General features: G+C 55.3%; 1 protein-coding gene across 5 annotated transcripts in view; it reads left to right on the plus strand.

Annotated features, from left to right (window-relative positions):
- The window catches only part of LOC143929724 (hemicentin-1-like), a 419,992-nt gene that overhangs the window by 319,979 nt on the left and 79,468 nt on the right, over positions 1-20,545 (plus strand). The window contains exon 4 of one of the 5 annotated variants that reach the window (XM_077453694.1): positions 11,819-11,926. The exons of the other annotated variants lie outside the window; for them this stretch is intronic. Coding sequence (XP_077309820.1) covers positions 11,819-11,926 — 108 coding nt within the window. The remainder of the gene's footprint in view (positions 1-11,818; positions 11,927-20,545) is intronic. 5 annotated transcript variants of the gene reach the window in all.

Below are 20,545 nucleotides of genomic sequence, written 5' to 3' on the forward strand. Positions count from 1 at the left end.
GCGAAAGTCTCGTAACCGGTCTTGAAGCTGAAACCGATCAGGAGGGCGACAGTGTCGTTGAGGACGGGCACCCATCGACTTGGGATCGGAGGAAACAGGGTCGACTGGAATGGGCACTGGCGGTGCCAAGAAGGGATCCCCCAGCTCAGTGGGTGAACCAACCTCCGGACCAGGGCTGGAGGGCTCTGTTGGAGCTGAGTTCAAAAGCTCAGAGCCCCCCCAATCATCAGTTCCCATGCATCCTGATCCGCTGGGAGCAGTTCCTTGCAACACTGGTGGTTCAGCCGGCATCAGGGATTCATGCAGTTGAAAACGAGGGCGCAGTTGGTCCGCATGCCTTCTGCAAATGGAACCATCTTCCAGGCAGACCCTATACATCTTGGGTCCCACAGTCTCTGCAATGACAGCAGGAAGCCAACGGGTGTTGGAAGCCCCATAAGATCGGGCCCATACCTTTTGTTGGGCTGTGAATCGGGGGATCTCATGGTGCTTGACCATCTTGTCTTGGGACTGCAGTACATGTTCCTGGACTGTTTGTGGGCGGAGCATGTTCAAAACAGTCCATGGCTGCCGACCCAGAAGGAGTTCTGCTGGAGTTTTCCCGGTGGTTGCATGTGGTGTGTTTCTGTAAGCAGAAAGGAAGGAGTCCAGCTGCTGGGGTGACAGGGACTGCTGTTTACTTGTAGCCACTGTAGCTTTGAAATAGCGTTTAAAAGTCTGCACAAAGCGCTCTGCTTGACCATTTGTAGCTGGGTGGTAAGGTGCGGTCAACTTGTGTTTGATGTTGTGGGCAGTCAAGAAACGCTGAAACTCCTGACTGGTGAATTGGGCACCGTTATCTGTGATGATTTCTCTGGGGTATCCAAATGTAGCAGCGAGATGTAACAGTATGGAAACTGTTGCCTTAGTTGTTGGCTGAGTAACAGGAATGACCTCAGGCCACTTTGAATGGGCGTCCACTATGATCAAGAAGGTGTGTCCTCTGATCGGACCTGCAAAGTCCAAGTGTAGTCGAAACCAAGGAACCGTGGGCCAAGTCCAGGGCTGGACGCACCCTCGAGGAGGGTCTCTTGCAGTTTGTGCACATCCAGCACAAGCATTCACATATGTTGTGATATCCGAGTCTAAGTTTGGCCACCACACATAGCCTCGGGCCTTTTGTTTCATACGTGTGCCCCCGGGATGACCAGTATGTAGCAAGTCCAGAATGTGTCTCCGGAGGGTCTGTGGAATGATCACTCGGTCTCCCCATAAAACACAGTTACCAGCCACAGTTAATTCCATACGCCTACGGAAATAAGGTTCATAATCCTGTGTGACGGTTGCAGGCCAACCGGACCGTACCCAGGAGAGTATTGTTTTCAGAAAGGTATCCTTGGCTGTATGGGCTGCTATCTCCCCAGAAGACAAGAAGGACAGGCTGGTGTAACGACAACTCTTGACCGGTGGAGAGGAGTCCATTGACCTCCCTGTCAGTCGGGACATTGCGTCCGCATTAGCATTGGCATCATGACCGCGATACTGGATTTTATAACTGTACGCTCCCAAGAACAGGGCATAGCGTTGGAGGCGGGCCGCAGTAGTCTGAGAGATGCCTTTGTCAGGGCTAAAGATCTGAAGGAGTGGTTTATGGTCTGTCAGTATGGTGAATTCCCTACCATACAGGTAAAGATGAAACTTCTTAATTGCCCATATCAGCGCAAGAGCCTCTTTGTCAATGTGTGAGTAATTGCTTTCTGCTTTTGTCAAAGACCTGGAGGCAAATGCCACTGGTTTTTCTGACCCATCAGGTAAGATGTGAGACAGTACAGCCCCCAGACCATAGGGTGAGGCATCACAAGCCAAGGTCAGAGGCTTCTGGAGGTCATAGTGAACAAGCATGCGTGACGCCAACAGCTTCCGCTTAGAGACTTCAAAAGCGCGTTGGCATGCAGCCGACCAGTCCCATCTGGAGTGTTTCTCCAAAAGCTTGTTCAACGGAAACAAGGTGTGTGCCAGATCTGGCAGAAATTTGTGGTAATAGTTCAGCAAGCCAAGGTATGATCGCAGCTGCTGGACATTGGTTGGGGCAGGAGCTTTGACTAAGGCATCAACCTTGGCTTCTGTGGTGTGTATACCGTCTGCATCCACAAGGTGGCCACAAAACTCCAATTTCGGCACCATGAATTGGCATTTTGCTAAGTTCACTTTCAGACCCTGCTCTTGGAGTCTTTCCAACACAAGCTCCACGTTTCGCTTGTGTTCCTGGTCCGTCCGTCCCGTGATGAGCATGTCATCTAACAGGCACTGAGTGAAAGGAATGTCCGCCAAAATCTCATCCATCTTCCGTTGCCAAATGGCTGGGGCAGAGGCTACACCAAACACCATCCGATTGTACTCATACAGTCCCTTGTGGGTGTTGATGGTCAGAAACTTGCGGGAAGAAGGATGGACCTCAAACTGTAAATATGCTTGTTTGAGATCAAGCTTGGTGAACTTTTGACCCCCTGCAAGAGAGGCAAAAATGTCATCTACTCTGGGTAGAGGATACTGGTGTATTTCCAGTTGGGAGTTCAGTGCCATGCGGAAATCGCCACAAATGCGCAAGTCCCCATTCGCTTTCTTCACTGGTACAACAGGTGATGCCCACTCGCTGTGCTCTACCTTTGAGATGACACCTTGTTCCTCCAGCCGACTTAGTTCTGCTTCCACTCCTGCTCGGAGTGCGAAAGGTACTGTGCGAGCTTTGAAGAATTTAGGCTGGGCGTTGGGTTTCAGCTTGAGTCTCACACAGTCATGCTTTATTTTTCCCAACTGGTCATCAAAGATCTTTGGGAACCGCTGCTTCAGGGACACCACCCATCCCTCATTATCTCCTAATGGAATTGTCACGGTGTTACAGGGATTTATGGCGATGTCTGGCATACCAAAGTGAGCAATCCAGTCTCTCCCAAAGAGAGGGGGTCCCCCATTCTCTAGTATATATAATGGCAGTCTCTTTGTCTGACCCTTGTACAATACCTGCACTTTTGCATAACCCAGTGGGTGGAGTATCTGCTTTGAGTATGTCTGCAGTTTGATTGGCGTTGGGCGGACAGTTGTTCGGGTCTGAAGTTGTCTCCATTGTTTCTGAGTGATAACTGAAACTGCTGCTCCTGTGTCTACATCCATCTTTAGTTTCTTTCCCTCAATGGTTACCTCTACAGTCATTGCAGAGGGTGCTGAATGCATATGATGTATGTCTAAACTGTGGAGCACTTCCTCATCCTCTGACTCAGATGGTGATGTATATCTTCCCACCATATAGGTCTTTGTCTTGGGGTTCAGAGGTTGTTTATCTCGCACCTTCTTGCTCCGGCAAACTCGTTTCAGATGTCCTGTTTTACCACAATTATGACAGGTCTGATCCTTAAACCTGCAGACTTTGTGATCATGGTCTGTATTCCCACAACGGTAGCAAGCTGACCCCCGGCTTGGTGGAGGTCTGTATTCCCACAACGGTAGCAAACTGACCCCCGGCTTGGTGGAGGTCTGTATTCCCACAACGGTAGCAAGCTGACCCCCGGCTTGGTGGAGGTCTGTATTCCCACAACGGTAGCAAGCTGACTCCCGGCTTGGTGGAGGTCTGTATTCCCACAACGGTAGCAAGCTGACTCCCGGCTTGGTGGAGGTCTGTATTTCCAGTTTGTGACTGTGGGCTTGACTGCTGTTCTGAAAACTTCTTGTTTCACCTCTTCTCTTCTGCCCTGGGGGTTCAATTCCTCTGTATCTTTCACAGCCATTTCCATCATTGAAGCTATATCAATTGCCTTTGCAAGGGTAAGGTCTTTCTCTGTTAACAGTCTCTTTTGGCTAGAGTCACAATTCAGTCCCATGACAAACTTATCTCTCAGTGCAGTAGGTAGGTACTCCCCAAAAGAACAGGTAGAGGCTAGTCTGCGAAGGGCGAGCACATAAGCTTTCATTTCTTCACCTGGCTGCTGCTGCCTCTGATAAAAACGAAATCTTTCTGCAATCTCTAGTGGTTTAGGCTGGAAGTGACCCTCTAACAGTGTCAGGAGCTCTGCCAATGTCTTAGTTGCTGGTTTTACAGGAAAAAGAAGATCCCTGAGAGTGTCATATGTCTGAGCACCGACCACTGTCACAAATACTGCTACTTACCTTTCACCTGGGATAGCATTTGCACTGAAATGCTGTTCCAGTCTCTGCACCCAGGAACTCCAGGATGTCTGTTCTCCATCAAATTCACTTAATGTCCCAATCAATGACATTTTCCTGCTGGGATCTGTGATTGCTTTTATCCAGGTAACAATCCACAATGTCTTTGTCTCTCTCTCAGACTGATAGACACTTTGTAAATCCCATCCTCGTCGCCACTGTTATATCCTCTGTGTTGTGAGAGACACAAGACTCTGGTCTGGAACAATGGATGTTTATTTCAGTACTCAGTGTACACTGCAACATGCATCTCAGGACAGTACATCTTATTAGGCTCTTACATGTGTCCAAGATGGCTACCATACCCCTTGACCCTTGGCATCACTCCTGGGTGGAGCCAGCCTTAAAGTGGCAGTACATGTGGAACCCTTCAGGTATAACAGGGGAGGTGTGTGGTGAGGTGTGTGGTGAGGTCGGGAGGTGTGTGGCGAGGTTGGGGAGGTGTGTGGTGAGGTCGGTGAGGTGTGTGGTGAGGTTGGGGAGGTGTGTGATGAGGTCGTGAGGTGTGTGGTGAGGTTGGGGGGGGGTGTGTGGTGAGGTTGGGGGGGTGTGTGGTGAGGTCGGGGAGGTGTGTGGTGAGGTGTGTGATGAGGTCGGGGAGGTGTGTGGTGAGGTCGGTGAGGTGTGTGGTGAGGTCGGTGAGGTGTGTGGGGAGGTCGGTGAGGTGTGTGGTGAGGTCGGTGAGGTGTGTGGTGAGGTCGGTGAGGTGTGTGGTGAGGTCGGTGAGGTGTGTGGTGAGGTTGGGGAGGTGTGTGGTGAGGTCGGTGAGGTGTGTGGTGAGGTCGAGGAGGTGTGTGGTGAGGTTGGTGAGGTGTGTGGTGAGGTTGGGGAGGTGTGTGGTGAGGTTGGTGAGGTGTGTGGCGAGGTCGGGAGGTGTGTGGCGAGGTTGGGGAGGTGTGTGGCGAGGTCGGTGAGGTGTGTGGTGAGGTGTGTGGCGAGGTTGGGGAGGTGTGTGGCGAGGTTGGGGAGGTGTGTGGTGAGGTTGGGGAGGTGTGTGATGGGGTCGGGGAGGTGTGTAGTGAGGTTGGGGAGGTCGGGAAGGTGTGTGGTGAGGTCAGAGAGGTGTGTGGTGAGGTCGGTGAGGTGTGTGGTGAGGTTGGGGAGGTGTGTGGTGAGGTGTGTGGTGAGGTGTGTGGTGAGGTCGGTGAGGTGTGTGGTGAGGTCGGTGAGGTGTGTGGTGAGGTTGGGGAGGTGTGTGATGAGGTCGGGGAGGTGTGTAGTGAGGTTGGGGAGGTCGGGAAGGTGTGTGGTGAGGTCAGAGAGGTGTGTGGTGAGGTCGGTGAGGTGTGTGGTGAGGTTGGGGAGGTGTGTGGTGAGGTGTGTGGTGAGGTTGGTGAGGTGTGTGGCGAGGTTGGGGAGGTGTGTGGTGAGGTCGGTGAGGTGTGTGGTGAGGTTGGGGAGGTGTGTGATGAGGTCGGGGAGGTGTGTGGTGAGGTTGGGGAGGTCGGGAAGGTGTGTGGTGAGGTCAGAGAGGTGTGTGGTGAGGTCAGAGAGGTGTGTGGTGAGGTCGGTGAGGTGTGTGGTGAGGTTGGGGAGGTGTGTGGTGAGGTGTGTGGTGAGGTTGGGGAGGTCGGGGAGGTGTGTGGTGAGGTTGGTGAGGTGTGTGGTGAGGTTGGTGAGGTGTGTGGTGAGGTCAGAGAGGTGTGGTGAGGTCGGTGAGGTGTGTGGTGAGGTTGGTGAGGTGTGTGGTGAGGTCGGTGAGGTGTGTGGTGAGGTTGGTGAGGTGTGTGGTGAGGTTGGGGAGGTGTGTGGTGAGGTTGGTGAGGTGTGTGGCGAGGTCGGGAGGTGTGTGGCGAGGTTGGGGAGGTGTGTGGTGAGGTCGGTGAGGTGTGTGGTGAGGTTGGGGAGGTGTGTGATGAGGTCGGGGAGGTGTGTAGTGAGGTTGGGGAGGTCGGGAAGGTGTGTGGTGAGGTCAGAGAGGTGTGTGGTGAGGTCAGAGAGGTGTGTGGTGAGGTCGGTGAGGTGTGTGGTGAGGTTGGGGAGGTGTGTGGTGAGGTGTGTGGTGAGGTTGGGGAGGTCGGGGAGGTGTGTGGCGAGGTTGGGGAGGTGTGTGGCGAGGTTGGGGAGGTGTGTGGTGAGGTTGGGGAGGTGTGTGATGGGGTCGGGGAGGTGTGTAGTGAGGTTGGGGAGGTCGGGAAGGTGTGTGGTGAGGTCAGAGAGGTGTGTGGTGAGGTCGGTGAGGTGTGTGGTGAGGTTGGGGAGGTGTGTGGTGAGGTGTGTGGTGAGGTGTGTGGTGAGGTCGGTGAGGTGTGTGGTGAGGTCGGTGAGGTGTGTGGTGAGGTTGGGGAGGTGTGTGATGAGGTCGGGGAGGTGTGTAGTGAGGTTGGGGAGGTCGGGAAGGTGTGTGGTGAGGTCAGAGAGGTGTGTGGTGAGGTCGGTGAGGTGTGTGGTGAGGTTGGGGAGGTGTGTGGTGAGGTGTGTGGTGAGGTTGGTGAGGTGTGTGGCGAGGTTGGGGAGGTGTGTGGTGAGGTCGGTGAGGTGTGTGGTGAGGTCGGTGAGGTGTGTGGTGAGGTCGGTGAGGTGTGTGGTGAGGTCGGTGAGGTGTGTGGTGAGGTTGGGGAGGTGTGTGGTGAGGTCGGTGAGGTGTGTGGTGAGGTCGAGGAGGTGTGTGGTGAGGTTGGTGAGGTGTGTGGTGAGGTTGGGGAGGTGTGTGGTGAGGTTGGTGAGGTGTGTGGCGAGGTCGGGAGGTGTGTGGCGAGGTTGGGGAGGTGTGTGGCGAGGTCGGTGAGGTGTGTGGTGAGGTGTGTGGCGAGGTTGGGGAGGTGTGTGGCGAGGTTGGGGAGGTGTGTGGTGAGGTTGGGGAGGTGTGTGATGGGGTCGGGGAGGTGTGTAGTGAGGTTGGGGAGGTCGGGAAGGTGTGTGGTGAGGTCAGAGAGGTGTGTGGTGAGGTCGGTGAGGTGTGTGGTGAGGTTGGGGAGGTGTGTGGTGAGGTGTGTGGTGAGGTGTGTGGTGAGGTCGGTGAGGTGTGTGGTGAGGTCGGTGAGGTGTGTGGTGAGGTTGGGGAGGTGTGTGATGAGGTCGGGGAGGTGTGTAGTGAGGTTGGGGAGGTCGGGAAGGTGTGTGGTGAGGTCAGAGAGGTGTGTGGTGAGGTCGGTGAGGTGTGTGGTGAGGTTGGGGAGGTGTGTGGTGAGGTGTGTGGTGAGGTTGGTGAGGTGTGTGGCGAGGTTGGGGAGGTGTGTGGTGAGGTCGGTGAGGTGTGTGGTGAGGTTGGGGAGGTGTGTGATGAGGTCGGGGAGGTGTGTGGTGAGGTTGGGGAGGTCGGGAAGGTGTGTGGTGAGGTCAGAGAGGTGTGTGGTGAGGTCAGAGAGGTGTGTGGTGAGGTCGGTGAGGTGTGTGGTGAGGTTGGGGAGGTGTGTGGTGAGGTGTGTGGTGAGGTTGGGGAGGTCGGGGAGGTGTGTGGTGAGGTTGGTGAGGTGTGTGGTGAGGTTGGTGAGGTGTGTGGTGAGGTCAGAGAGGTGTGGTGAGGTCGGTGAGGTGTGTGGTGAGGTTGGTGAGGTGTGTGGTGAGGTCGGTGAGGTGTGTGGTGAGGTTGGTGAGGTGTGTGGTGAGGTTGGGGAGGTGTGTGGTGAGGTTGGTGAGGTGTGTGGCGAGGTCGGGAGGTGTGTGGCGAGGTTGGGGAGGTGTGTGGTGAGGTCGGTGAGGTGTGTGGTGAGGTTGGGGAGGTGTGTGATGAGGTCGGGGAGGTGTGTAGTGAGGTTGGGGAGGTCGGGAAGGTGTGTGGTGAGGTCAGAGAGGTGTGTGGTGAGGTCGGTGAGGTGTGTGGTGAGGTTGGGGAGGTGTGTGGTGAGGTGTGTGGTGAGGTTGGTGAGGTGTGTGGCGAGGTCGGGAGGTGTGTGGTGAGGTCGGTGAGGTGTGTGGTGAGGTTGGGGAGGTCGGGAAGGTGTGTGGTGAGGTCAGAGAGGTGTGTGGTGAGGTTGGTGAGGTGTGTGGTGAGGTTGGGGAGGTGTGTGGTGAGGTTGGTGAGGTGTGTGGTGAGGTTGGGGAGGTCGGGGAGGTGTGTGGTGAGGTTGGTGAGGTGTGTGGTGAGGTTGGTGAGGTGTGTGGTGATGTCAGAGAGGTGTGTGGTGAGGTTGGGGAGGTGTGTGGTGAGGTGTGTGGGGAGGTTGGGGGGGTCGGTGAGGTGTGTGGTGAGGTTGAGGAGGTGTGTGGTGAGGTTGGGGGGGTCGGTGAGGTGTGTGGTGAGGTCAGAGAGGTGTGTGGTGAGGTTGGGGAGGTGTGTGGTAAGGTTGGGGAGGTGTGTGGTGAGGTCGGGGAGGTTGGGGGGGTCGGTGAGGTGTGTGGTGAGGTTGGTGAGGTGTGTGGTGAGGTCAGAGAGGTGTGTGGTGAGGTTGGGGAGGTGTGTGGGGAGGTTGGGGGGGTCGGTGAGGTGTGTGGTGAGGTTGGGGAGGTGTGTGGTGAGGTTGGGGGGGTCGGTGAGGTGTGTGGTGAGGTCAGAGAGGTGTGTGGTGAGGTTGGGGAGGTGTGTGGTAAGGTTGGGGAGGTGTGTGGTGAGGTCGGGGAGGTTGGGGGGGTCGGTGAGGTGTGTGGTGAGGTCAGAGAGGTGTGTGGTGAGGTTGGGGAGGTGTGTGGTGAGGGGTGTGGTGAGGTCGGGGAGGTGTGTGGTGAGGTTGGTGAGGTGTGTGATGAGGTTGGTGAGGTGTGTGGTGAGGTCAGAGAGGTGTGTGGTGAGGTTGGGGAGGTGTGTGGTGAGGTGTGTGGGGAGGTTGGGGGGGTCGGTGAGGTTGGGGAGGTGTGTGGTGAGGTTGGGGGGGTCGGTGAGGTGTGTGGTGAGGTTGGGGAGGTGTGTGGTGAGGTTGGGGGGGTCGGTGAGGTGTGTGGTGAGGTCAGAGAGGTGTGTGGTGAGGTTGGGGAGGTGTGTGGTAAGGTTGGGGAGGTGTGTGGTGAGGTCGGGGAGGTTGGGGGGGTCGGTGAGGTGTGTGGTGAGGTCGGTGAGGTGTGTGGTAAGGTTGGGGAGGTGTGTGGTGAGGTCGGGGAGGTTGGGGGGGTCGGTGAGGTGTGTGGTGAGGTCGGTGAGGTGTGTGGTGAGGTTGGGGAGGTGTGTGGTGAGGTCGGGGAGGTTGGGGGGGTCGGTGAGGTGTGTGGTGAGGTCGGTGAGGTGTGTGGTGAGGTTGGGGAGGTGTGTGGTGAGGTTGGGGAGGTGTGTGGTAAGGTTGGGGAGGTGTGTGGTGAGGTCGGGGAGGTTGGGGGGGTCGGTGAGGTGTGTGGTGAGGTCGGTGAGGTGTGTGGTAAGGTTGGGGAGGTGTGTGGTGAGGTCGGGGAGGTTGGGGGGGTCGGTGAGGTGTGTGGTGAGGTCGGTGAGGTGTGTGGTAAGGTTGGGGAGGTGTGTGGTGAGGTCGGGGAGGTTGGGGGGGTCGGTGAGGTGTGTGGTGAGGTCGGGGAGGTTGGGGGGGTCGGTGAGGTGTGTGTTGAGGTCGGGGAGGTTGGGGGGGTCGGTGAGGTGTGTGGTGAGGTCGGTGAGGTCGGGGAGGGGTGTGGTGAGGTCGGGGAGGGGTGTGGTGAGGTCGGGGGGGTGTGTGGTGAGGTCGGGTAGGTGTGTGGTGAGGTCGGTGAGGTGTGTGGTAAGGTTGGGGAGGTGTGTGGTGAGGTCGGGGAGGTTGGGGGGGTCGGTGAGGTGTGTGGTGAGGTCGGTGAGGTGTGTGGTGAGGTTGGGGAGGTGTGTGGTAAGGTTGGGGAGGTGTGTGGTGAGGTCGGGGAGGTTGGGGGGGTCGGTGAGGTGTGTGGTGAGGTCGGGGAGGTTGGGGGGGTCGGTGAGGTGTGTGTTGAGGTCGGGGAGGTTGGGGGGGTCGGTGAGGTGTGTGGTGAGGTGTGTGGTGAGGTCGGGGAGGGGTGTGGTGAGGTCGGGGAGGGGTGTGGTGAGGTCGGGGGGGTGTGTGGTGAGGTCGGGGAGGTGTGTGTGGTGAGGTCGGAGAGGTGTGTGGTGAGGTCGGAGAGGTGTGTGGTGAGGTCGGGGAGGGGTGTGGTGAGGTCGGGGAGTGGTGTGGTGAGGTCGGGGAGGTGTGTGGTGAGGTCGGGGAGGTGTGTGGTGAGGTGGGGGAGGGGTGTGGTGAGGTCGGGGAGGGGTGTGGTGAGGTCGGGGAGGGGTGTGGTGAGGTCGGGGGGGGGTGTGGTGAGGTCGGGGAGGTGTGAGGTGTGTGGTGAGGTTGGGGAGGTGTGTGGTGAGGTGTGTGGTGAGGTCGGTGAGGTCGGGGAGGGGTGTGGTGAGGTCGGGGAGGGGTGTGGTGAGGTCAGGGGGGTGTGTGGTGAGGTCGGGGAGGTGTGAGGTGTGTGGTGAGGTTGGGGAGGTGTGTGGTGAGGTCGGGGAGGGGTGTGGTGAGGTCGGGGGGGTGTGTGGTGAGGTCGGGGAGGTGTGTGGTGTGTGGTGAGGTTGGGGAGGGGTGTGGTGAGGTCGGGGAGGGGTGTGGTGAGGTCGGGGAGGTGTGTGGTGAGGTCGGGGAGGTGTGTGGTGAGGTGGGGGAGGGGTGTGGTGAGGTCGGGGAGGGGTGTGGTGAGGTCGGGGGGGTGTGAGGTGTGTGGTGAGGTTGGGGAGGTGTGTGGTGAGGTGTGTGGTGAGGTGTGTGGTGAGGTCGGTGAGGTCGGGGAGGGGTGTGGTGAGGTCGGGGAGGGGTGTGGTGAGGTCGGGGGGGTGTGTGGTGAGGTCGGGGAGGTGTGAGGTGTGTGGTGAGGTTGGGGAGGTGTGTGGTGAGGTTGGGGAGGGGTGTGGTGAGGTCGGGGAGGGGTGTGGTGAGGTCGGGGAGGTGTGTGGTGAGGTCGGGGAGGTGTGTGGTGAGGTGGGGGAGGGGTGTGGTGAGGTCGGGGAGGGGTGTGGTGAGGTCGGGGAGGTGTGAGGTGTGTGGTGAGGTTGGGGAGGTGTGTGGTGAGGTGTGTGGTGAGGTGTGTGGTGAGGTCGGTGAGGTCGGGGAGGGGTGTGGTGAGGTCGGGGAGGGGTGTGGTGAGGTCGGGGGGGTGTGTGGTGAGGTCGGGGAGGTGTGAGGTGTGTGGTGAGGTTGGGGAGGTGTGTGGTGAGGTGTGTGGTCAGGTGTGTGGTGAGGTCGGTGAGGTCGGGGAGGGGTGTGGTGAGGTTGGGGAGGTGTGTGGTGAGGTCGGGGGGGTGTGTGGTGAGGTCGGGGAGGTGTGAGGTGTGTGGTGAGGTTGGGGAGGTGTGTGGTGAGGTCGGTGAGGTCGGGGAGGGGTGTGGTGAGGTCGGGGAGGGGTGTGGTGAGGTCGGGGGGGTGTGTGGTGAGGTCGGGGAGGTGTGAGGTGTGTGGTGAGGTTGGGGAGGTGTGTGGTGAGGTGTGTGGTCAGGTGTGTGGTGAGGTCGGTGAGGTCGGGGAGGGGTGTGGTGAGGTCGGGGAGGTGTGTGGTGAGGTCGGGGGGGTGTGTGGTGAGGTCGGGGAGGTGTGAGGTGTGTGGTGAGGTTGGGGAGGTGTGTGGTGAGGTGTGTGGTGAGGTGTGTGGTGAGGTGTGTGGTGAGGTGGGGGAGGTGTGTGGTGAGGTTGGTGAGGTGTGTGGTGAGGTGGGGGAGGTGTGTGGTGAGGTGGGGGAGGTGTGTGGTGATACCTCTCAGATACAATCAGACGGTAATAATTTTCATGTTGGGAAATGTTTCTACTTCCATATCATGTTTTGTTCCTCATTATTACAGAGAGAGAAGATACCACCGGAGCCGTTATCACCGCCGTGGTTGTGACAATCGTGATTGTATTTTTACTGGGTATTTCGGGTTTCATCTACATCAGAGTTATAAAGAAAGGTGAGGAATGTTCTGCATTCGATTCGGATTGGCGTGTTGCACTGTCTGTGTTGGGATTGTTCCAGGAAATAAGCAATTGGCTGATCACGTGTTTTAAAGGATAAGTTCACCTTTGTAAAGAAAAGAATTCTGAATGCAGATCTTTTTGTAGGTAAAAAATGTGTATTTATTGATTTAATAGGAGCCTGCAGAGCATTGCCCATACCATAAGCAGAGGCTGTCAGTGTGAGCGGTCTGCTTGTACATCAATGACCTACCACAGCACTCAACAGCTCCCTGGTAGCTTCTTCAGAACTACAAGCAGTCAGCTGCAAAGGCGGTCGGTACTTGTAGTTTTTCCATTCACAAAACTCTGTGAATGAATGACATGGCTGAGTGGGCGGAGCCCTGCACAGACCCTTTTTTTTTTTTCATTTTGATGGCAAGTTTGAGGTGAAGATCCTCCACTTGCTGTCACTACGGGATATCGGGGTGGGGAGGGGAGGCTGCTGAAACACTAATGCCGCGTTACACGCGACCGTTTTTCCCGTCGGAATAAACTCCAAAGGTTTTTCCAATGGAGTTCCTACGGAGTTCCGCTGAAACTGTCTTGCGTACACATCATCACACCAAAGTCTGATCGTTTAGAACGCGGTGACGTACAACATGTACGACGGGACTAGAAAAGGGAAGTTCAATAGCCAGTAGCCAATAGCTTCCTTCTCGTACTTGGTTCAGAGCATGCCTCATTTTTTTTTTTTTTTTAATTCTTTATTTTAAAGATGTGACACAGATACCAGCAATAAGACAACTTCACATTACATATAAACACTGCACATAGGCTATGGTAAACTTCTCCAGTAAATCAACTATACAAAATAAGAGCAGGTAAACGAATGAGGCCACGTAGACTGGCCTAAATCACTAGTTGAAGTCTAATACAGGGTGGATAGCAGCTTCTGTGCCCATCACTTTTTGTGTTTTCATTGAAAGAAGGAGAGATGGAGACGAAAGAGAAAGATAAGAAAGAAAGAGAGAGAGGGAAAAAAGAGAAAAGAGAGAGAAAAAAAAAAAGAGGTGGGGGGGGGGGAGGGAGACAGACAGGTTGGGGGGTCACCCCTGGGGAGTCAAGATCAATAGTACTGGACAGGCGGTGGGGATTCTAGGTAACGGGTCCCAGAGCGTATTGGCGGAACTCGTCAGAGAAGCGAAAGAGATCCCAGTGGAACCATCTGGACTTATGTTCCTCTGACTTGTCCCGCAAGGCAGAGGTCATGTCTTCCATTCGCTCAATATCCTTCACTCTCGCAAACCATTGGGCCAACGTTGGCGCAGACTGTTGTTTCCACAGGGGCGGGATGCTTGCCCGTGCAGCATTAAGGAGATGTTTGAGAAGGGATTTATGATAACATTTCCTTGATAGGGGGGTAAGGTTGAGGAGGACCGCAGCTGGGAGCGTGCCTCATTTGTTGGTCCGTCGGAACATCACACAGACGAACGGATTTCCTGATAGGAATTGGTTCAGTTGGAAATATTTAAAACATGTTCTATTTCTGGGTCCGTCAGAATTTTCGTAAAAAAAAAAAGTCAGATGAGGCCCCACAAATGGAATATATGATGAAAAGCTTCCATTGGACTTTTTCCGACGGAGATTCCGCCGGTGTGTACGCGGCATAACATGCTACAAAACGTTGCTTATCCTTTAAGAGCTGATTCTGGACGTTTCTTTTACGTCAGCTATAAAATATCATTATGTTTGTTGTTCGGAGTGCCTCGTACCTGGCAGGTCTGATATCTGAGACATCCCATTTCCTTATCCTCCATGTCCATCAATATAGGACTCAGCGCTGCCGGAACCGGAAATTAGAGGTCGATCGATATATCAGCTGATATTTGCTGTTTTCCAATTAATCAGCATCGGCCGATTGAGCTAATAAAAAGGCAGATTTAGAACTACAGTGCAACTTGGAAATGACTTCTGTAATAGAAGTCAATGTAAGTTGCCTGAGTATTCAGTGAAGCGATTTGTTTCCTCTCTGGGCTCTGCCAAGAAAAGAGCAAAGAGATACAATGTTTACACTTCTGAGTGAACTGAGCTTCCTGTGTAGAGTTCTCAGTTTAACCATTTAACCTCCTCGCGCCCACCCTATAGCCGAATGACGACCGTAGAGCAGGCGCTTTCGTCTGGGAGGCCGTTCCTGGATGTCCTGATGTTTACTTCCGTAATGTGCACTGCCGCGGGCGTGCATCGGGGAAGTTCTGTGTTTGCCGTGTCCCCTGGAGACAGGCAAACACAGATCTCTGTAAACGGCCAATCACAGCGGGCGTTTACAGCGTGATCGGCGTGTCCAATGTGAGATGATCTCATATGTAAACCTATGAGATGATCTCGCAGCGCCGCTCTCCTTCCTCACACAGACAGCGTGTGAGAGGGGAGAGATGAACGGCTGCAGCAGCCGTAAGTGTGAAAAAAATAAAAAAAGTGCCATCCACCCCCAGTGCTACCTGTTAGTGCTACCTGCCCCCAGAGCCACCTGTTAGTGCTACCTGCCCCCAGAGCCACCTGTTAGTGCTACCTGCCCCCAGAGCCACCTGTTAGTGCTACCTGCCCCCAGAGCCACCTGTTAGTGCTACCTGCCCCCAGTGCCACCTGTTAGTGCTATCTGTCCCCAGTGCCACCTGTTAGTGCTACCTGCCTCCAGTGCCACCTGTTAGTGCTACCTGCCCCCAGTGCCACCTGTTAGTGCTATCTGTCCCCAGTGCCACCTGTTAGTGCTATCTGTCCCCAGTGCCACCTGTTGTCAGTGCCATTTGTCCCCAGTGCCATCTGTCATCAGTGCCACGTATAAGTGCCATCTGTCATCAGTGCCACGTGTCATCAGTGCCACATAGTGCCATCTGCCATCAGTGCCACATATTAGTGCCATCTGTCATCAGTGCCACGTATTAGTGCCATCTGTTATCAGTGCCACGTATCAGTGCCATTTGTCATCAGTGCTACCTGTCAGTGTCACGTGCCATCTGTTGTCAGTGTCATGTGTCATCAATGCTACTTATCAATGCCATCTGTCATCAGTATCACGCTTAATCGGTGCCACGTATTAGTGCCATCTGTCATCAGTGCCATGTATAAGTGCCATCATTGCCACGTATCAGTGCCATCTGTCATCAGTGTCACGTGTCATTGTCCTGGTGCTCCAGGGCCTTCAAAAGTGTAATAATTAGTCAACAAGTTAGATGTGTAATTTATGCTCCTAGAACACATGATGGCGCTCCCTGCATGTTGGGCCTCTCTATGTGGAAAAATCTTAATTTTGCAAAGAATTGTGGGAAAAAAATGCCAACAAAAAGCTCACCATACCTCTTCCTAAAGACCTTGGAATGTCTACTTTCCAAAAAGGGGTCATTTGGGGGGTATTTGTACTTTCCTAACTTGTTCGGGTCACAAGAAGCGAGATAGGCCACCAGTACATCAGATGTGATCAATTTTGTGCGATTCGCACCACAGCTTGTAGACTCTCTAACTTTCACAAAGACCAAATAATATCCACTAATTTATGTTATTTTTACCAAAGATATGTAGCAGTATAAATTGTGGCCAAAATTTATGAAGAAAAATTAATAATTTGCATAATTCTGTCACAGAAACAAAGAAATATGCGTTTTGTTTTTCAAAATTTTCGGTCTTTTTTCATTTATAGCGCAAAAAATAAAAACCCTGGAGGTGATCAAATACCACCAAAAGAAAGCTCTATTCGTGGGAAAAAAAGGACAAAAAATTCATTTGGGTACAGTGTTGCATGACTGAGTAATTGTCATTCAAAGTGTGAGAGCACCGAAAGCTGAAAATTGGTCTGGGCAGGAAGGGGGTTTATGTGCCCAGTAAGCAAGTGGTTAATGACTAAATCTTTTCTGACACTTGTTGCTTACAAGTAAAAATCCTGTATTTTCTGCCAGAAAATCACTTATGCCTCATACACACGATTAAACAATCCGGTGGAAAAGTCCGGCAAACTCAAGTCCACCAGACAATCCCCCCGTGTGTAGCCTCCAGCATACTTTTTTGACCCGAAAGTATGGCGGACTTAGAAAGTAGTTTTGCACTCCAATCTTCCCGCCGGACTCGCATTTCGGCCGACAATCCGGGCGTGTGTGTGCCAGTCCGCCGTACTTTTGAAATGAACGGACTTTTCCCGCCCGGAGAAAAGTCCGCTCATTCGAGCGCATCTCCAGGTAGGTGGGGCCCACGAAGGAGACTTCACTGGCCCTGCCACCTGGTATGGACTTAAAAGGGAACCCCAACGCCGAAAAAAATCGGCGTGGGGGTCCTCCCAGGTCCACATCAGACCCTTGTCCGAGCACGCTACCCGGCCGGCCAGGAAAGGGAGGGCGAGCGAGCGGCCCCCCCTCTTGAGCCGTACCAGGCCACGTGCCCTCAACATGGGGGGTACCTTGGGGAAGGGGGGGCCGCGCGGCCCCCCCACCCCAAAGCACCTTGTCCCCATTTTGATGAGGACAAGGGCCTCTTCCCAACAACCCTGGCCGTTGGTTGTCAGAATCCAGGAGCCCCCTTTAATAAGGGAGCCCCGGATACCGGCCCCCCACCCTATGTGAATGAGTATGGGGTACAATGTACCCCTACCCATTCACCTGTAAAATAAAGTACAAAAAAAAGCACAACACACGAGATAAAATAGTTTATTGCACAGCCCTGGGGGTCTTCCGTCTTCGGGGGTCTTCTCGCCCGGCTTTCTTCCTCACCGCCCCCTCTTGTTCTGACTTCGGGGGTCTTGTCCCCCTCTTCGGTTCTTCTGCCGGGCCACCGCGCCTTCTTATAGCTCTTTTACAGGCGGTGTCCCGGTCTTCTGCCGCCGCCGCCTTCCGTTCTTCTGCCGGGCCACCGCGCCTTCTTATAGCTCTTTTACAGGCGGTGTCCCGGTCTTCTGCCGCCGCCGCCTTCCGTTCTTCTTGTTCTTCTCCTTCTTCTCCTGGAGATGTTGACGCAACGCTCTCTCCGGCTGCTATGCCAGGGACGCGCTGTGCGGCGACTTATATAGGGACAAGGGGCGGGGTCATCGGTTGATGTCACATGGGTTGATGTCACAGTCCCGGAGGATGCTGGGACTGTCGCTATGTGACATCAACCGATGACCCCGCCCCTTGTCCCTATATAAGTCGCCGCGCAGCGCGTCCCTGGCATTGCGGCCGGAGAGAACGTCGAGTCAACATCTCCAGGAGAAGAAGGTGTTAGGTTCCTGGTGATGAGCACGACTTGATGGAAGAAGACTTCTCTTACAGCTCTGGTTCAGGGACCACTGGAATGGAGACAGTGGCCCCGTGAGCGCAGCGGGGTAGGAGTGTCTGACTGGAAGCAGCGGCTGGTTACTTCTGGATGCTGGAACTGCAGAGAAGTTGGTAGACAGGCAGGCAGCGATCAGCATGCAAGGCAGTGGCAGCAAGGACCGGGTGCAGCACACTTGAACAGCAGAAGAATAGTCAGGTGGGTCGGGTCACAATGGCTAAGTAGACAGGTAAGTACAGCAGGCAGAAGAGAAGTGCAGGCAGGCAGAGGTTCGGCAACAGAGGTACAGTCCAAAGCAAGGTCAGGCAGGCCGGGGTCAGAGCAGGAGAGGTCAGCGAGGTCAGACGGTAGCCGAGTCAGATATCACAACAGCAGGCAGATAGCAGGTAGTTCGGGTACAGAGCTGCAGACAAACAGCACCGAGTAGATGCAGCAGCCTCCTTTAAATGGGCCCACTGGCGCCAAACCGTGCTAACGCGCACACCATGCGTGCACGCGAACGCCGCGAACGTTGCGATCGCGTACGCGCGCCGCCCCCCTTCCCCAAGGCACCCCCCATGTTGAGGGCACGCGGCCTGGTACGGCTCAGGGGGGGGGGGGGGGCGCTCGCTCGCCCCCCCTTTCCTGGCCGGCCGGGTAACGTGCTCGGACAAGGGTCTGATGTGGACCTGGGGAGACCCCCACGCCGTTTTTTTTCGGCGTTGGGGTTCCCCTTTAAGTCCATACCAGGTGGCGTGGCCAGCGGTGTCTCCTTTGCGGGCCCCGCCTACCTGGAGACCCGCTCGAAATGAGCGGACTTTCCTCCACGTGTGTGGGCGAGTCCGTTCATTTCAAAAGTAGGGCGGATAGTACGGCGGACTTAGTACACCGTCTTAGTCCGCTGAAAAAGTGCCGTGTGTGGGCAAGTAGCCCGTTCGGAAATTCCGACGGACAGTCTGGCGGGAAGTCCACCAGACTAAGTACGTCGGATAGTCCGCTATGTGTGTACGCGGCATAAGAAAGTATTTTCGCACTCCAATCTGTCTGCCGGACTCACATTTCGGCGGACAATCTGGCCGTGTGTGTGCCAGTCCTCTGTACTTTTGAAATGAACGGACTCGGCCACACACGTGGAGGAAAGTCCGCTCATTTTGAGCGTGTCTCCTGGTAGCCGGGGCCAGCGAAGGAGGCGTCGCTGGCCCCGTCACCTGGTATGGACTTAAAGGGGAATTCTACGCCGAAAAATCGTCGTGGGGGTCCCCCCCAGGTCCATATCAGACCCTTATTCGAGCACGCTACCCGGCCGGCCAGGAAAGGGGGTGCGGACGAGTGAGCAGCCCCCCCTCCTGAGCTGCACCAGGCCGCGTGCCCTCAACATGGGGGGGTGCCTTGGGGAAGGGGGGGCCACGCGGCCCCCCCACCCCAAAGCACCTTGTCCCCATGTTGATGAGGACAAGGGCCTCTTCCCGACAACCCTGGTCGTTGGTTGTCGGGTTCTGCGGGCGGGGAGCTTATCGGAATCCAGGAGCCCCCTTTAGTAAGGGGGCCCCCGGATAGCGCCCCACACCCTATGTGAATGAGTATGGGGTACAATGTACCCCTACCCATTCACCTGTGGAATTTTTTTTACAAAAAACACAACACACAAGGGTTAAAATAGTTTATTGCACAGCTCCGGGGGTCTTCCGTCTTCGGGGGTCTTCTCGTCGGACTGCTCCGATATCTTCTGCTAGCTCTTTTACTAGCGGAGGAGCCCGGCTTTCTTCTTCACCGCCGCCCTCTTCTTCCGACTTCGAGGGACTTGTCCCCCTCTTCAGTTCTTCTTGCCGGGCCACCGCGCCTTCTTATAGCTCTTTTACAAGCGGTGGCCCGGTCTTCTGACGCGGCTGTTTTCTGGCCTTCTGTTCTTCTCTTCAGATGTTGCCTCCTCGCTGTCTCTGCTCACAATGACAGGGACGCGGCACGTGGCGACTTATATAGGGACATCACCAGAGGATGCTGGGACTTTGACTGTGACGCGCCGCGTCCCTGTCATTGTGAGCAGAGACAGCGAGGAGGCAACATCTGAAGAGAAGAACAGAAGGCCAGAAAACAGCCGCGACAGAAGACCGGGCCACCGCTTGTAAAAGAGCTATAAGAAGGCGCGGTGGCCCGGCAAGAAGAGCGGAAGAGGGGGACAAGACCCTCAAAGTCGGAAGAAGAGGGCGGCGGCGAAGAAGAAAGCCGGGCTCCTCCGCTAGTAAAAGAGCAGAAGATAGCGGAGGAGTCCGGCGAGAAGACCCCCAAAGAAGGAAGACCCCCGGAGCTGTGCAATAAACTATTTTACCCCTTGTGTGTTGTGTCTTTTTTGTACATTTTTTTTTCACAGGTGAATGGGTAGGGGTACATTGTACCCCATACTCATTCACATAGGGTTGGGGGGGCGCTATCCGGGGGCCCCCTTATTAAAGGGGGCACCCGGATTCCGATAAGCCCCCCACCCACAGACCCCGACAACCAACGGCCAAGGTTGTCGGGAAGAGGCCCTTGTCCTCATCAACATGGGGACAAAGTGCTTTGAGGTGGGGGGGCATGCGGCCCCCCCTTCCTCAAGGCACCCCCCCATGTTGAGGGCACGCGGCCTGGTACGGCTCATGAGGGGGGCGCTCGCTCGTCCCCACCCCCTTTCCTGGCCGGCCGGGTAGCATGCTCGGATAAGGATCTGATATGGACCTAGGGGGGGACCCCCACACCGATTTTTCGGCGTAGGGATTCCCCTTTAAGTCCATACCAGGTGACGGGGCCAGCGACGCTTCCTTCACTGGCCCCGGCTACCTGGAGACGCGCTCAAAATGAGCGGACTTTCCTCCGCGTGTGTGGGCGAGTCCGTTCATTTCAAAAGTATGCCGTATTAGTCTGCTGAAAAAGTGCCGTGTGTGGGCAAGTAGCTCATTCGGAAAGTCCGTCGGATAGTCTGCTAAATCTAAATCATACATACAAATGAACTGATTGGAGGTTTGTTTTGTTTAACCACTTCCCGACCGGCGCACGACGATGTACGTCGACAGAATGGCCCGGGCAGGCATATTGACATACAGGTACGTCCAATATTCAATGCTGCCCTGCCATCGGGAGCGCGCCACCAGCGGTGCGCTCCCGCGCTGGTTGGGACCCCCATGAGTCCGGTTGCGGGACCCGCGGACTCGATCCCCGTGATCGTCTCACGGAGCGGCCGAATGGAGGAAATGCAGAGTAAACAGCATTTCTCCATTCTGCCTAGCAACTAGTGATGCTGATCTCTGCTCCATGTGATTGGAGCAGAGATCAGTGTTCACTAAATGAAAGCCCAACCCCCCCACAGTTAGTAACACACCCCTAGG

The sequence above is a fragment of the Lithobates pipiens genome, unplaced genomic scaffold (genome assembly GCF_037356315.1).
Source record: "Lithobates pipiens isolate NorthernLeopardFrog02 unplaced genomic scaffold, aLitPip1_a1.2 Scaffold_24, whole genome shotgun sequence".
Classification (NCBI taxonomy): domain Eukaryota; kingdom Metazoa; phylum Chordata; class Amphibia; order Anura; family Ranidae; genus Lithobates; species Lithobates pipiens.